The 15,451-nt window shown below is 46.8% G+C and overlaps 1 protein-coding gene across 3 annotated transcripts in view; it reads left to right on the forward strand.

Annotated features, from left to right (window-relative positions):
- The window catches only part of REEP1 (receptor accessory protein 1), a 172,301-nt gene that overhangs the window by 83,233 nt on the left and 73,617 nt on the right, over nt 1-15,451 (forward strand). For all 3 annotated transcript variants that reach the window (XM_075346788.1, XM_075346787.1, XM_075346789.1), the window contains exons 4-6: nt 2,934-3,054; nt 5,059-5,172; nt 12,875-13,037. In XM_075346788.1, coding sequence (XP_075202903.1) covers nt 2,934-3,054; nt 5,059-5,172; nt 12,875-13,037 — 398 coding nt within the window. The remainder of the gene's footprint in view (nt 1-2,933; nt 3,055-5,058; nt 5,173-12,874; nt 13,038-15,451) is intronic.

The raw sequence follows: 15,451 nt of genomic DNA on the forward strand, positions 1-15,451 counted from the left end.
CGGACATAGCCTGAGAGCAGAGCCGAGAGCTCTGGAAGGAGCAACCTGTGTGGAGGCTGAGCACAGGGCTCCGATATTAAGTCTGAGTCAAGACTGAGGTGAGTGCAGCCAGACCAGGACTGTAGGGCCGAACCTCTCCTGGAGGAGACACAGACCCAGTGGTCTGAAGAGGGCCCTGGGGCCGAGAAGGAACGTCAGCAAGAGGTGTCTGCTACCAGGTGCCAGAGAGTGGGGAAAGTGGTTAAACTTCCAACTATGAACTTGCAATAGATTCTGCTCTGTAAGCTGCAGAGCAGGAAGCCTGGAAAAGCTCCAGGCCTGCGTGGAGCGATTATAAGTCTGTGGACCCTCCTGGAACAGCCGAACGGGGCATCGTAAGACCGTCTCCTACGGCAAGGGGTGCCTGTGTGACGGGGACCCGTATGGACGGTGCATAACCCGGCTGTGTTCCGGGTGAATTTACCTGTACAGCGAGGATAATAAAGCTGTTTGGATCAGACTATTTGGGTCACTGCGTCTTTGTAGTCCTGGGGGACCCCCACCCCGCTACAATATATATATATATATATATATATATATATATATATATATATATATATATATATATATATATATATATATATATATATATATAGATATATATATTCTATGCTTTGGAATCGGTCACATATATACAATAAGCTCACTAAGTTCCCCAATAACCAGCCTAGCAGTGCTGTTTGTGACAAATTGGTGACAGCGGTGTGACATCTGTGTGTGACCCCCTTGGCTGTTTCTCATGACAGTTATATATACGCCAAAATAGTATCGCTACCAAATAAAACTTATCCTACTAAAAACAAGCTCTTATTCGGCTATAATGGTGAACAAAAATCTTCTTAATGGTATAAAATGGACCAGTCCAAAAGGCGTTCAAATTATGTCACCCAGTGGAGGAGGCCACAGGCACAACAGAATACATGGCCATAAAGTGCTTAGTAATGAGCAAATGCACTGAAGCTAAAATACACATAATAAAGAGAAAACACCATCGCATGTCACACTGAAGACACTGTCTGCTACTTGTGCTACAGAACTTTCTTTCACTACCAGGAGAATTATTTCTCCAGATCTTTTGGAGACATCTACATGTTGTGGGGTTAAGGTTAGTTTTCAATTAAACGAGGCCCCAAACAAAAAGTAAAGCATGGACAGATATATACATCCTAGTTATTAAACTGTTAGAAACTACAACAGTGCACTCACATAGTACCTTTACATAACACAGCCATACCCATACAATACTGCCCATATAATATTGCTATTTAGTGTCAAACATATAGGGCAAGTGCACATGTTTAGGATTTGGTGCAGAAATGTCAGCATCTCTTGGCAGGAAAAATGTAGCTTCAAAAACGTGCATTTTTGCTGCTCGTTTTTAACACAGATTTTTCCCATTTATTAGAATGGGTATTTAGAATTGGTATAGAATGGGTATTAGAATTATTAGAATGGGTATTTAGAATAGAATTTGCTGCAGATTTATTTCTGCACCAAATCTGCAAGAGGAAAATAGTCAACTTGTGCATGAGACTTCTCATTAATAACTTTACTGGCAATAAAAACAATAAAACAATAAAAACACGTGTGCACACAACCGTAATGTCATACTATACCTGTATCACTTAAAGGAATCTGTCAGCATGTTTTTGCTATCTCATCTAAGAGCAGCATGATGTAGGCAAAGAGGTCCTGAATTCAATGATGTGTCACCTAGATTAGTGGCTGCAGCCATTCTGACACAGTGAAAGATTTTAGATTTTGCATATAGCAGAGCTCTGAGAGCTGTTCTCGCCCACACCAGGCTTTCAGTGCACATTTCCATAGACAGAAGCTGCTAATCACAGAGGGGGCAGAGTCGAACTACAAGTCATGTACTGCCGAGATCCACTAATGATAAAGATAAGAGGCTTAAGCTAACATTGCAGATAAACAAAAAAAGACTGTGAGATAACAGACACAGGGATGAAGTCTCTGTTTTAACACTTGCAGCATGCTGTCTTCAGATTACATTTCAGAAACCTGCTGACACAGTCCCTTTAATTCTTTTAATACTTTTACATCAGTTCATATAGTACTATCAAACAGTTATGAAATATTATCATCGTATAGTTTCTAAATATTATTGCCATATACTGCTCATACAATACTTCTTATAGCCACAGAATTCCATAAAAACAAGTAGCATTTTCATTCTTCAGATGGTTTCCACTAGGGAAGCTGCTCGTCACTTTTACGGAAAGTACAGAAAAAGGACGCCGGAAGTGGAGCCAATCACAAATAATGATGGCAAAAGTGCCAGCACAGACACTTAAGGAAAAAGACCGCCATTCTGCTCTTGAAGTGGCTTCGGTGGCTCCTAAAAACAGACATTGTGCTTATACCCTGAATAAAGTCTATTTTTTTCAAGAGCAGTAAAGGGATTAATGCTTGGTCTGGGTTTAACGGAAACAGACCCTTTCAGGTGTGTTCACATGTCGTGTTTTCCCCAAAAAATGCAGTATTTTACTGCCCATGAAATTAAATGAGATTTCTGAAATCTGACTTCTGAAATCTCATGCATTCGCCTTAATTTTTTTCCTTGCACATTTGAAGCATCCTGCAGTATGTAATTTTTTTTAGCATTTTGTAAATTTTTTTCACCCATTCTAATGAATGTGAAAAAAATGCATAAAAATTGCAGCAAAACACACATTTGTTTATATGGTGTTTTTCCTGCAACGAGATATGTTTTTGATCCAGGAATGTCTATAGAAAATAGTTAACATGTACAGACACACTTTATGAGCCGACAAAAACAGGATCAAAATTCCTGATGTTTATATTTCTGAGTATTAGATAAGATATATAGCAGTTATTAGGATATTGACTGAATAATGTGTTATGTCTTGTAGGTTTCCATTTTACTATGAGCTGAAAATTGCTTTTGTGGCCTGGCTGCTGTCTCCCTACACGAAAGGATCGAGCCTTCTCTATAGAAAATTTGTGCATCCCACACTTTCCTCAAAGGAAAAGGTAAAGTAATAATCTCAAGTTTTTTGGGAGGCGAGGGATAAATAGAAAGATATTGCTGCAGAACCTCTTTGGAAATCACCACCTTCCAGTTAAAGTAATAAGCGGGGATGAGCGAACCCAAACTGTAAAGTTCGGGGTTTGTGCTGAACACCGAGTGTTCAAGTCTGGGACCCAAACACAAACTTTTACCTGTACATCAGGTTCCTGTTCGGGTTTGTAATCCGAATAAAGCTTATTAAAAGGTTGTAGAGCAGCCAATCAGCAAGCTTTTACGCTGCGGGCACCTCTGGCCCTATCACAGCCATGTCAAGTACTGTAAAAAAATAAAAATGATGCCCTATTTTTGATATCCAGCATGGGTAAAGCAGTAGCAGGCTGCAACCACCAACAGTCAGCTTACTGTAGCTGGTTATCAAAAATAGAGGGGATTAAACAAAATGGTGTGGGATTCCCCCATTTTTGATAACCAGCCAAAGTGCTGAGGGCTGATATATCAGGGTGGGAAGAGCTATGGTTATTGGCCCCTCCCAGACTGAAAACAGCAGCCCGCAGCCACCCCAGAAGTGGCGCCTCTTAAGATGCACCAATTCTGGCTCTTTGCTTGGCTCATCCCGATTGCACTAGTGCAGTGGCAATCAAGGTAATATATGGGGCTGATATAAAAAAAAATCACAGATGTCACCAAGCCCTAGGTTAGTAATTGGGAGGGGTCTATGAAACACACCCCCATTACTAACTTGTAAGTAAAAAAAAAATAAATACAAACACCAAAAAAATCCTTTTATTTGAAATAAAATACACACAACCCCTTTTACCCCTTTATTAACCCCCCCAAAACACCCCTGCAGGTCCGATGTAATCCACACGATGTCCTATGATGATCCCGGCTCTGCTACATCTGGGGTCTGCAATGATGGAAAATGCGGCCGATCACTGCAGACTCTGGATCATACTGATGCCTGTGGGGAACCCCAGGCTGTGAGAAGCAGTGGCATCAGTGAGCTCACTGGAGGTCACAGCCTGGTTCTCATGGTACCAACTGTGACCGCTAGTGAACCCACTGCCGGATTGCCGGACTGCTGGAGTGCGTGACACGGCCGCACAGCAGTCTGACAATGGGTTCATCTTAGTTCACTGATGGCAGCGGGGAGCCCCCAATGTGAACTCTGGTCACCTGACTGCTAGATTGCCATTTAGCTTCATTTTGCAGCCCCCTACCTCTTACTATGACCATTTTTCAGCACAGAACTTCTCATCCCCATTGACTTGTATAGAATTTGTTGTCAAGTTCGGGTCAAGTTCAGTTCCCGAGCCAAGCTTTTTTTCAGTCTGTGTGGATTTGGCGAACTCGAATATCCACGGGTCCGATCATCTCTAGTAATAAAGTGTGCACAAGGAATTTAACCTTTATAAAAATGAAAAAAAGCACATAATAAGTTTATAATTTTTGGAAATAATTTGTGGCAGGCTCCAACTTATATTTTACATTTTTACACTATGAACCAGCACTCCCTGAGTCGGAGGTCCGCATGACTCTACCTCTCAATATTAAAGCAGGACAGCCATGCTCACCTACCCCTACTTTCATGATTGCCAGGCCCACAACATCCTGGGGGCAGTGCCGAGCAGCTGGTGCCCCACATGCAAGTTAACCATGTCTTCATCGTGGTAAACTCAACGTGGTTGACCGCTGATACCGCTCTTACCAGGTATGCAGTGAGGCAATCACAGTCCTTGTACCATATTTTACCCTCCCCTAAAAATGCCAGTACTCCTCCCACCCAAACTTGCATTATAGGGACACCATGCCCCCAACTGTTTTAGGCTCATTCCCTGCTCCGACATATAGTTTACAGCCGCCACCCTTCCTGAGCAATGGCAGGTTGGGGGGAGGGGGGTGTATGCAGCATGCTGACCATCTCCCCACCCCTATCCTTCACTCCTCCTTCCAGAATGAGTATAATTTGATTTTCCTGATAATAAGTGCATTATCTTTTACTTTAGGAAATTGATGAATGTCTCATCCAAGCAAAAGATCGCAGTTACGATGCCCTGGTTCATTTTGGCAAGAGAGGTCTTAATGTTGCTGCCTCAGCTGCAGTCACAGCCGCTGCTAAGGTAATGGATGCAACAGCACAGTACATACATAGTGAAGATAAAAGAAAAATATTGTCACGTTTGTAAAGAAACTTTTTTTTTTCCCCCTGCAAATCGAAAATGGAACATTTGAGCAGTTTATAACTTTGCTGAGTAGTCTGGGGGTGAGTCAGCAGAGTCTCTTCACTATCTCTGGAGGGAGGGCTCACACTGGCAGATGACAGATCTGTTCTATAGCTAGAAGGCACAGGCTGTATCTGGTCATGTCTCGTACATATGCATTTTATAAATTCTTAATAACCACCACTCTCACCTCTTCTTTTCTTTAATGGAAATAAAGTTGCAGAAATATGTAAATCTATTGAATATATTTGCACTATTTTTTTTAAGTCTGTATGTTTCAGGTTTAGTGTAATAATATAGCAGGTTACTTTTTTAATGTAGTAATAATAATAATAATAATAAAAATAATAATAATTATTATTACTAATATTAACTCTATTGCTCTCTACATTCAACACTTGGCAGTCCAACCAGGAGACCACTAGAGCCATCATAGAGCCATCATTTAGAGGGAAAAAGCTGTTGATTGTACTTTGCAGAGAGCTCTGTGCACTGTGCACTAAGGGGCAACCTCCTGGGCACTAAACACAAAGCAGCGACCTCCTGGGCACTGCACACTAAGGCGGGCTTTGCACACTACGACATCGCAGGTGCGATGTCGGTGGGGTCAAATCGAAAGTGACGCACATCCAGCATCGGAGTCGATATCGTAGTGTGCAAATCCTTTTTGATACAATTAACGAGCGCAAAAGCGTCGTTATCGTATCATTGGTGTAGGGTCCGAAATTTCCATAATGCCGGTGCAGTGACAGGTACGATGTTGTTCCTCGTTCCTGTGGCCGCACACATCGCTGTGTATGAAGCCGCAGGAACGAGGAACATCTCCTACCTGCGTCTCGGCTGCTATACGGAAGGAAGGAGGTGGGCGAGATGTTTACATCCTGCTCATCTCCACCCCTCCGCTGCTATTGGCCACCTCCCATGTGACGCCGCTGTGACGCCACACGACCCACCACCCTGAGGAAGGAGGCGGATCGCCGGCCAGAGCGACGTCGCAGGGCAGGTGAGTGCATGTGAAGCTGCCGTAGCGATAATGTTCGCTACGGCAGCAATCACAAGATATCGCATGTGCGACGGGGGCGGGGACTATTGCGCCCGGCATCGCAGCATCGGCTTGCGATGTCGCAGCGTGCAAAGTACCCCTAAGGGTTGACCTCCTGGGCACTACACACAAAGGGGAGACCTCCTGGGCACTGCACACAAAGGAGCGACCTCCTGGGCACTGCACACAAAGGAGCGACCTTCTGGGCACTGCACATAAAGGGGCAACCTCCTAGGCACTGTACATAAAGTGGAGACCTCCTGGGCACTGCACACTAATAAGCGACCTCCTCGGCACTGCACTAAGGGTTGACCTCCTGGGCACTACACACAAAGTGGTGACCTCCTGGGCACTGCACACAAAGGGGCGACCTCTTGGGAACTGCAGATAAAGGGTCAACCTCCTAGGCACTGTACATACATGTGCAACCTCCTGAGCACTGCATATAAAGGGGAGACCTCCTGAAACTGCACACAAAGGGTTGACCTCCTGGGCACTGCAGACAAAGGGGTGACCTCCTGGGCAATGCATATAAAGTGGCGACCTCCTGGACACTATACACACACGAGTGACCTCCTGGGCACTGTACACACGGGCAACCTCCTGGGCACTGCACAGAAAGTGGTGGCCTCCTGGGCACTACACACAAAGCAGCGACATCCTGGGCACTGCACACTAAGGGTTGACCTCCTGGGCACTACACACAAAGGGGAGACATCCTGGGCACTGCACACTAATAAGTGACCTCCTCTGCACTGCACACTAAGGGTTGACCTCCTGGGCACTACACACAAAGCGGTGACCTTCTGGGCACTGCACACTAAGGGGTGACCTCCTGGGCACTGCACAAAAGGGGTGACCTCCTGGGCACTGCATATAAAGGGGCAACCTCCTAGGCACTGTTCATAAAGCGGCGACCTCCTGGGCACTGCACACTAAGGAGCGACCTCCTCGGCACTGCACACTAAGGGTTGACCTCCTGGGCACTACACACAAAGCGGTGATCTCCTGGGCACTGCATATAAAGGGTCAACCTCCTAGGCACTGCATATAAAGGGGAGACCTCCTGGGACTGCACACAAAGGGTTGACCTCCTGGGCACTGCAGACAAAGGGGTGACTTCCTGGGCACTGCATATAAAGTGGCGACCTCCTGGGCACTGTACACAAACGGGCGACCTCCTTGGCACTATACACAAAGAGGCGACTGTGGAGACACTGGGGTCAGTGGGTGCTCTCGTCCGCTGACCCGGCCGCCTTTAGAAAGACAGCATGTCCCAGGGCTCATCCCAACTAAACGCCCAACCTCCTTAACCGAGGACGGAACACTACTCAGACAACACAGGGTGAGGGAATCACAATATTAAGACTTTATTGGATCCCCAAACAATTAACGGCATATGGCACATAACCAGCGAAACCACAGAATGTAACCGGCACCAGTTTCTCACCCTTCCGCTGACTCACCAGGGATTAGAATATGTCCGTGCCTCAGAGCTTCCAGGGCTACTTACTCCAAACCAGCAGCACCCCGCTTTCGGCGGGCACCCACCAAGAATGGAATAACGCCAGATTTAGGAAGCTGTCTGAGGTCCACAAAGTCTGTAGTCCGGTGACTGTATTGTCCCGAGCTGGATTCCTTCCTTAGGTAGTCCTTGATATCTCAGCCAAATCCTTGCATTCGATACTAAAGTCCATGTAGTGTTATAATCCAGGTTCAGCTATGGCTTCGCAATTGGATACGCAGATCCTAGATTGGTATCATGTAGCAAGAGTCTACCGGGGCAATGGACAGTCCTCCTTCTTATATCCCTGAGCTCTCCATTCAGATCATTGGGGTCTTCACGATTGGTGGATAAGACTGGGCTCTTATTGGCTAGATCTCAAGCCACATGTAAAGTATCCCTATTAATAATGGTCTCTGACAGTAACAAGGGAGACAGCCCAGCCACATTGCATCCAACAATACAATGGAGGTTCGCACAATTGATTTGTCTGGGTATCTGATCCTCTCTGGTCAAGGTAATTACATGAGTTAATAAGAACTTTAAATGTACCGTCACACTTAAGCGACACTCCAGCGATCCCACCAGCGATCTGACCTAGCAGGGATTGCTGGAGCATCGCTACAAGGTCGCTGGTGAGCTGTCAAATAGGCAGATCTCCACAGCGATCAGAGATCAGCCACCAGCCACCAGCGACCCGTGAAACGACACTGTGCTTGGTAACCATAGTATACATCGGGTTACTAAGCAAAGCGCTTCGCTTATAGTTACCCGATGTACCAGGGAGCAGGGAGCCAGCTTCAAGAAGCTGCGGACTCTGGTAACAAAGGTAAATATCGGGTAACCAAGCAAAGCCTTTGCTTGGTTACCCGATATTTACATTGGTTACCAGCGTCCGCAGAACTCGGCTCCCTGCTCCCTGCACATTCAGTTCGTTACTCTCTCGCTGTCACACACAGCGATGTGTGCTTCACAGCGGGAGAGCAACAACTAAAAAATGGTCCAGGACATTCAGCAACAACCGGCGACCTCACAGCAGGGGCCAGGTCGTTGCTGGATGTCATACACAGCGACATCGCTAGCAAGGTCGCTGCTACGTCACAGAAAATGGCGACTTAGCAGCGACGTCGTCATCGCTGTCGTTGTGTGTGACATGACCCTAACACTAGATTCAATGAAATGAAACAATGAGGGCTTATCCCCCGTTTATAAACAAAATATCTTCATGTCCGGCTGAATGTTAAGAAACTTTAACCCTTGCTACGCACTGACAAAGTCCATGTCGTCACTGCGACCTCCTAGGCACTGTACATGAAGGGGTGACCTCCTGGGCACTGCACACAAAGGGGCGACCTCCTGGGCACTGCACACAAAGGGGCGACCTCCTGGGCACTGCACACAAAGGGGCGACCTCCTGGGCACTGGACACTAAGCTGGGACCTCCTGGGCTCTTGTGATCCTGGGGTGGGGGCATTACGATTCACATTTCTCCTTCGTGCAGCCGCCATGACTTCACTCCATACATGTGTGCTCTGCTCTCTCCATTTCTATAGTGCTGTCAACTGTTTTAATTTATTGACAGCAAACAGAGATGTTGAATATGGCAAGAAATGTAAACATACCGTATATTGGAAAATTGCTAATATTTTCATTGTGTTATGACATAAAACCGAAAATCAGGGCAGATGCCGGGTATATTATTATTTCCATTATGTACAGTGGTTGCAGTCACATCTGGGCCCGATGCTGGACAGCGCCCAGTGACCCCTGTGTTACAGGGGAAGCCAGCAGCATTATAAATGGAGGATGATGCTTCAGGAGGTCCTGGTACACATTTTGCACCAGGGCCAGGAGCCTCAGGTTACGAGGCTGGGCTGCAGATTGTAGCTATTGGATCCTGACATGAGTACAATGCGGATTATACGTGATCTGCCGCCGCAGACTGTGATCCTTAGAATAACATCATTCAGCATTGGGCCAGGACTTGGCAGCACAAAATACACAGCCCTGCCAAACAGCGATATAAATCACCGTCTCCGGAGTCTGAAGATTTGGTTTCTTCTCTCAAACTATTCCAGCTGTATTTTATATTACTAGTGACATGTTTTGACTACGGCTCCTAGAGATGGATGTGAACTGAGTAAACGCCATGAGTCTTGGAGCTGAGACAAGTTCTATCATATTCCCAATTATGTTCCTCAACTTTGAAATTGCAGGACCAGGAAGGAAAAGTCCTGGAATGATGGAACTTACAGGATGGATAGACATGTTAATACTATGGAAATAGTGAAAAAATGAAAACTAAATTTTCAAAACCCCTCAATTTATTCATCATGGAGTATGAGTGTACCAACCCACGCTTGGCTGCAACCGAGCCGCTCGGGTCCGGACTCACCGGGTGGTGGCTCGAGCGTCTCCGGACCCAGGGGCCCTGTGGTCCACTTCGATCTGAAGGGGGAACTGGTGCTTTAAGGGGACGTAGGTGTACGGCCGGAGCCGTGTTTTAAGTTCGTGACGCCACCCATGGGTTGTGGTGAAGGTGGACAGCACCGCTGCGGTTACTGGGCACCCAGAGGAGATGTTGTGCAGCAAGATGTTAACCCCTCCGTGGGTAGGGATGGTGGCCCCAGGACCCGTTGGGTGCTGTGTGATGGGCGGTGCAGGGAGGTGCGCGGCCAGAGGGCACTGTTGTACTCACGATTAGTGACAGACACAAGTCTATGGTAAACCAAGATGATGGTGGTCGGTGCCCGCAGCCAGCTGCGTCTGGTACCCCACCCGTTTCTGCCTTTCTCCTGCACCGTGTTGTGTATTGTTGGGCTTCCTGCGCTTCAGCGTCAGGAGTCCGCTCCCCGGCTTTGTGGATGTCGGGAGAGCCCTTTGCCCGCAGACGCTGGCCCGTGGGATCTCTCTGCCTGTGCGGTGGCTTTCTATCCCCCTCGTTGGGCTGTTGTCTTCAGTCGGGACTTTGGTTGGGAAAGGACCTAAAGTACTAGCCTCAATCAGTTAATTAGCTAGCCCCCAGTAGCTTCTGGACCTAACTTCTGGGTCTGAGTACCCCCCTTTGTGCTCCGGTTTCCAGTCGGTTCCCCGGGTCGGTACTGGCGGGCCACTAGAATGTCCCAGTCCACCACGGTTCCGTCTTCCCGGCTCCTGCAGGCTGAGGCCACCGTATGCCTCCTAGCCAAAGGTGCCCGGACTCCAACCCAGACACCTGACACAGAGTTGCAGGCCTTGGCACAGGCACAAGCCTGCCTTCAGACTTGAACTACACTCCACTCCAAAACTGAACTTGTCTTTTCCTGCCTCATAACCTGTGAACTCCTCGGTGGGCGTGGCCAACCACCTGTCTCCTCCCCCTGGTGTGAACATCAAGCACTGAGGGAGGTGACTAGGGTTTAATGTAGTTGGCTGGTGTTACCTAGTGAGGGACAGGTGTTATGCGGGGCGCTATATGTGACTACCTGGCTAGTCCAGGACGTCACATGAGCGCTACATGCAGAAATCCCAGCACTTACACACTTGGCAGCTATCAATGAGGTTATTAATGGTCGTCTGAGGAATGTTCTGTTGCGCTGAATGCACTTGAACTCAAAAATCATCAAGATCCGCTGCTGGAAGCTCCCTGTGCAATTTCTGAGCAATGATGTCCAAGATGTGCTCGAAGGGAGACAAGCCCAGAGATGCTGCAGCCAGGGGAGCATGTTTAGGTCAAGCAGGCTGCTCACAGTGGTACAAGCAACATGCGGTGTAGTGCTGTCGTGTTGAAAAATGGCTCCACGGACACTTTGTAGATATAGCTGCTCCACTAGTTCCAGGAACAAATCATTGTGTCGGCGAGCTGTTAGTGCACCTGGAATGAAGACTAGAGGTGTCTGGCTATTGTACATTATACCACCCCACATCTTAATTCCGGGAGTAGGACCAGTGTGATGTTCCTGCTGTCACGCTACCTACGGGGAAGTACCAAGGGCACGGCAAAAGGGAAAGAAAACCCTGTGTCTAGGTAAAGGTAAGATGGTGACCCCTGACCGAACCTACTGACGGTCCTTGGGGTCCCTCTCCTCCCTAGATAGGTTCCACACCGATGCGCCGAGCTGGATACCTCACCCTAGGTATCCCTAGTGCTGGGGCTTGAATAGGGAACGGATGGGATGAGCTCTTCGTCAACCCCACTAAACACTATAGATGACACAAGGAGGACACAGAGGGGGAAAATACATGACCTACGTATCTACAGATGACTCAGGTAGAAGTTTAGCAGAGTTTTCAGCAATGATTCCACAAAGGAGTAAAAAGCCACCTGCTTGCAACCTCGGCTTGAAGGAACTAAATAATATCACCAGCACCAGTCCAAGGAGAGAAGGAGTATGAAAACACCAAGATAATGCTGATGATCAGTAGCTGTGGAAGGCGAGCTCCTGCTGGGTCCAAAATGGAGAGAGATGAATCCAGCAGGAAAGCTACCTATACCAATGAATACGGACAGAAGGAACAATGGAAAGTCAGGGAGCATTCTGCGTATCCAAACGCTGTGACCTTCTATGGTCAGAAACCATATGACTGTCTGTCACACGTGACACCTGCGTGAAGACCTCTTCATAGTGTTGCCAACATGGTCTGGAGATTAATTTCTGACTATCATTCTATCAAACACAAAAGCAGGACTCATCTCTGAAGAGCATAGACTTCCATTTCATTCTCCATTGCTCCATTCCAGCCTCCAGTCTGAAGACCACATAGCAATGCCACAAATAATCTTTATCAGGAGCAGAGAATTTGTCCACTGTTGAAGCTAGGCGGTTAAAATTTTAATGGAACCCTATTGCAAATATTATCTTTAGCCAAAAATACATGTATTGATGTAAAAATACAATTGCCCGAAAAAGTGTCTATATCCTTTAGAAGACACTGGCCATGGGGCTTCTTCAGATCGCAAACCACTCTCCCAACTGTTCGGTATCATGTGTATTTCTTGCTTGTGACTGTTGTTTTATAAGGGCGCCTGTCCAACTCTTTAAAAAAATAAACAAATATGTTTTCTTTTCCCCAAGGGGCAGGGAGCACTATCAGAAAGACTAAGGAGCTTCAGCATGCAAGACCTCTCCACCATTCGCGGTGACAGCCCCTCAGCCTCTCCGGTGCCTGCAAGGACCACAAGCAAATCCACCAAGACTAAGTTATCCCGAAGCGCAACGCAGGGCACTGAACCCTCAGGTACGCACACATGACATTATGTACTCATGTCACTCCACCATCCTTCATGTCAATACCAGCTCCATCAGTAATATTGTGTGTAGCTTTTTCTTTATGGACCAGTCTTGAATTGGCGCAATAGGTAAACCTGCCTGGAGGTGTCAGGTCTGGACAGTAACTTGCAAATCTTTGAGTAAAATGCCAAAAAGCCCCTCTCAATTGTAGGGGCCTTAGTTTATGGTTATATATGACCCAGAATTCTATTATTTGAGGCTTTGGGGTTCCCAAAACGTCACCCTAGTGATGGCTCCTGTGTAACGTGAAGCTGCAGGACTTGACTCAACAGTGATTTATGATGGATCTCACCACAACTTTAGACTGAAATATTCCCTCAAAATGTGAAATAGACCACACATTTATGGAAATCCATAAAACACGACAAACCCGGCAAGTCAGCATTATACTCGATGCGGCAAAATGGTCATCAGTCCAAGCACCCGTCACAACCAACACACAGCTCTAATGGCGGCATGTTTACAAATAAGCATTCAGAATTAATTGCACCATTGCACCATGACCAAATCATCATTGTCTGCAGCACATTGGACCATGTAAGTGGGATGTGCTGCCGAAAACAAACATGTCATATGAGATCACAGCAACTGTATTAACAGTTGTTCCTTCGTATTGGCCCATGTGAACGGGCCATTAAAAGAGCGCTGATTAACTCTTATGTAATCGTCGGCCATTGTATTTGGGCACAATTCTGCTCATGTAAATTACCTAATCGGGTTGTTCCCTTTCATTAAATCTTGTACCAACCTCTTTAATTTCTTAGATCCCCTACTTTATAAATCCATCTCAAAATGGAAGTGACACTCAACTGAGCATTCAATGAATCCAGCTCCTTACAGCTAAGAGATCTATATAATAATGTGTGCAATTTTTTTGTGCAGTCTAGTGATAAATCATGAGTAGCGCACCCTCTACGCCCTGGCTCCCAACACTCTTTCGCCCCCAGAACCCTTCACTCTACAGATCCCAGCACCTGAGATTGTTCATACTGTAGAACCTGACACTCTTCCGATCCCAGCTCCCGACACTCTTCCGATCCCAGCTCCCGACACTCTTCCGATCCCAGCTCCCGACACTCTTCCGATCCCAGCTCCCGACACTCTTCCGATCCCAGCTCCCGACACTCTTCCGATCCCAGCTTCCGACACTCTTCCGATCCCAGCTCCCGACACTCTTCCGATCCCAGCTCCTGACACTCTTCCGGTCCCAGCTCCTGACACTCTTCCAACCCCAGCTCCTGACACTCTTCCAACCCCAGCACCCGACACTCTTCTGATCCCAGCTCCCTACACTCTTCCGATCCCAGCTCCCGACACTCTTCCAATCCCAGCTCCCGACACTCTTCCGATCCCAGCTCCTGACACTCTTCCGGTCCCAGCTCCTGACACTCTTCCAACCCCAGCACCCGACACTCTTCTGATCCCAGCTCCCTATACTCTTCCGATCCCAGCTCCCGACACTCTTTCGATCCCAGCTCCTGACATTCTTTCGATCCCAGCTCCTGACACTCTTCCAACCCCAAAACACATACAGCTGCACAGTAAAATGCTAAAAATGGGTATAAGGGAACTCTGGTATTACATTACTGCTATAGGAATATTTTAAAAAAGAAATATTTAGCTATTGTATTGGCCAATGCGTGTGAGCCCAGAAACCAACAGCAAGGTAGTCTCTGTATACTGGGAACCTAACTTGAAATGCCACAATCTATCTTAAAAACCTTCATGTCTGGGCAGCTACCGTAGACTCCAGCTATAAAAGGGAATAAGCTCAGGCTGGTTACAGGGTGGAGTGCTCAATCAGAAAGCGTGCACTACAAATACGTATATCAAAAAGACTGACCCGCACATCCAACTGGTGTGAACAGGTGCTAGCTGAAAACACATTATAACCACAATACACATACAGCTGCACTCTAAAATGCTAACAATGAATAATGGAACTCTGCTATTGAATTAACTAGGCTGTATTCATTTCCTTTTATAGCAGGAGTCTAGCTGCCCAGACATGGAGGTTTTTAACCCAGATAGTGGCATTTCAAGTTAGGTTCCCGTTATTCAGAGATATACCTTGCCGTGGTGACCTGGCTCACTTGCATTGGCCAATACATTAGCTAAATATCTCTTTTTTTCAAATCTTCCTATAGCAGTAATGCAATACCAGAGTTCCATTATTCATTGTTCGCATTTCAGTGTGCTATAATGTGTTTTCAGCTAGCACCTGTTGACACCTGTTGGTTGTGCGGGTCAGTCTTTTTGATATATTTATAGTGCAACTTTTCCAACCCCAGCACCTGACACTCTTCCAACCTTGGCACCTGACACTCTTCTGACTCCAGCACCCAAGACTCTTCACACCCC

This window comes from Anomaloglossus baeobatrachus, chromosome 1 (genome assembly GCF_048569485.1).
Source record: "Anomaloglossus baeobatrachus isolate aAnoBae1 chromosome 1, aAnoBae1.hap1, whole genome shotgun sequence".
Taxonomy (NCBI): domain Eukaryota; kingdom Metazoa; phylum Chordata; class Amphibia; order Anura; family Aromobatidae; genus Anomaloglossus; species Anomaloglossus baeobatrachus.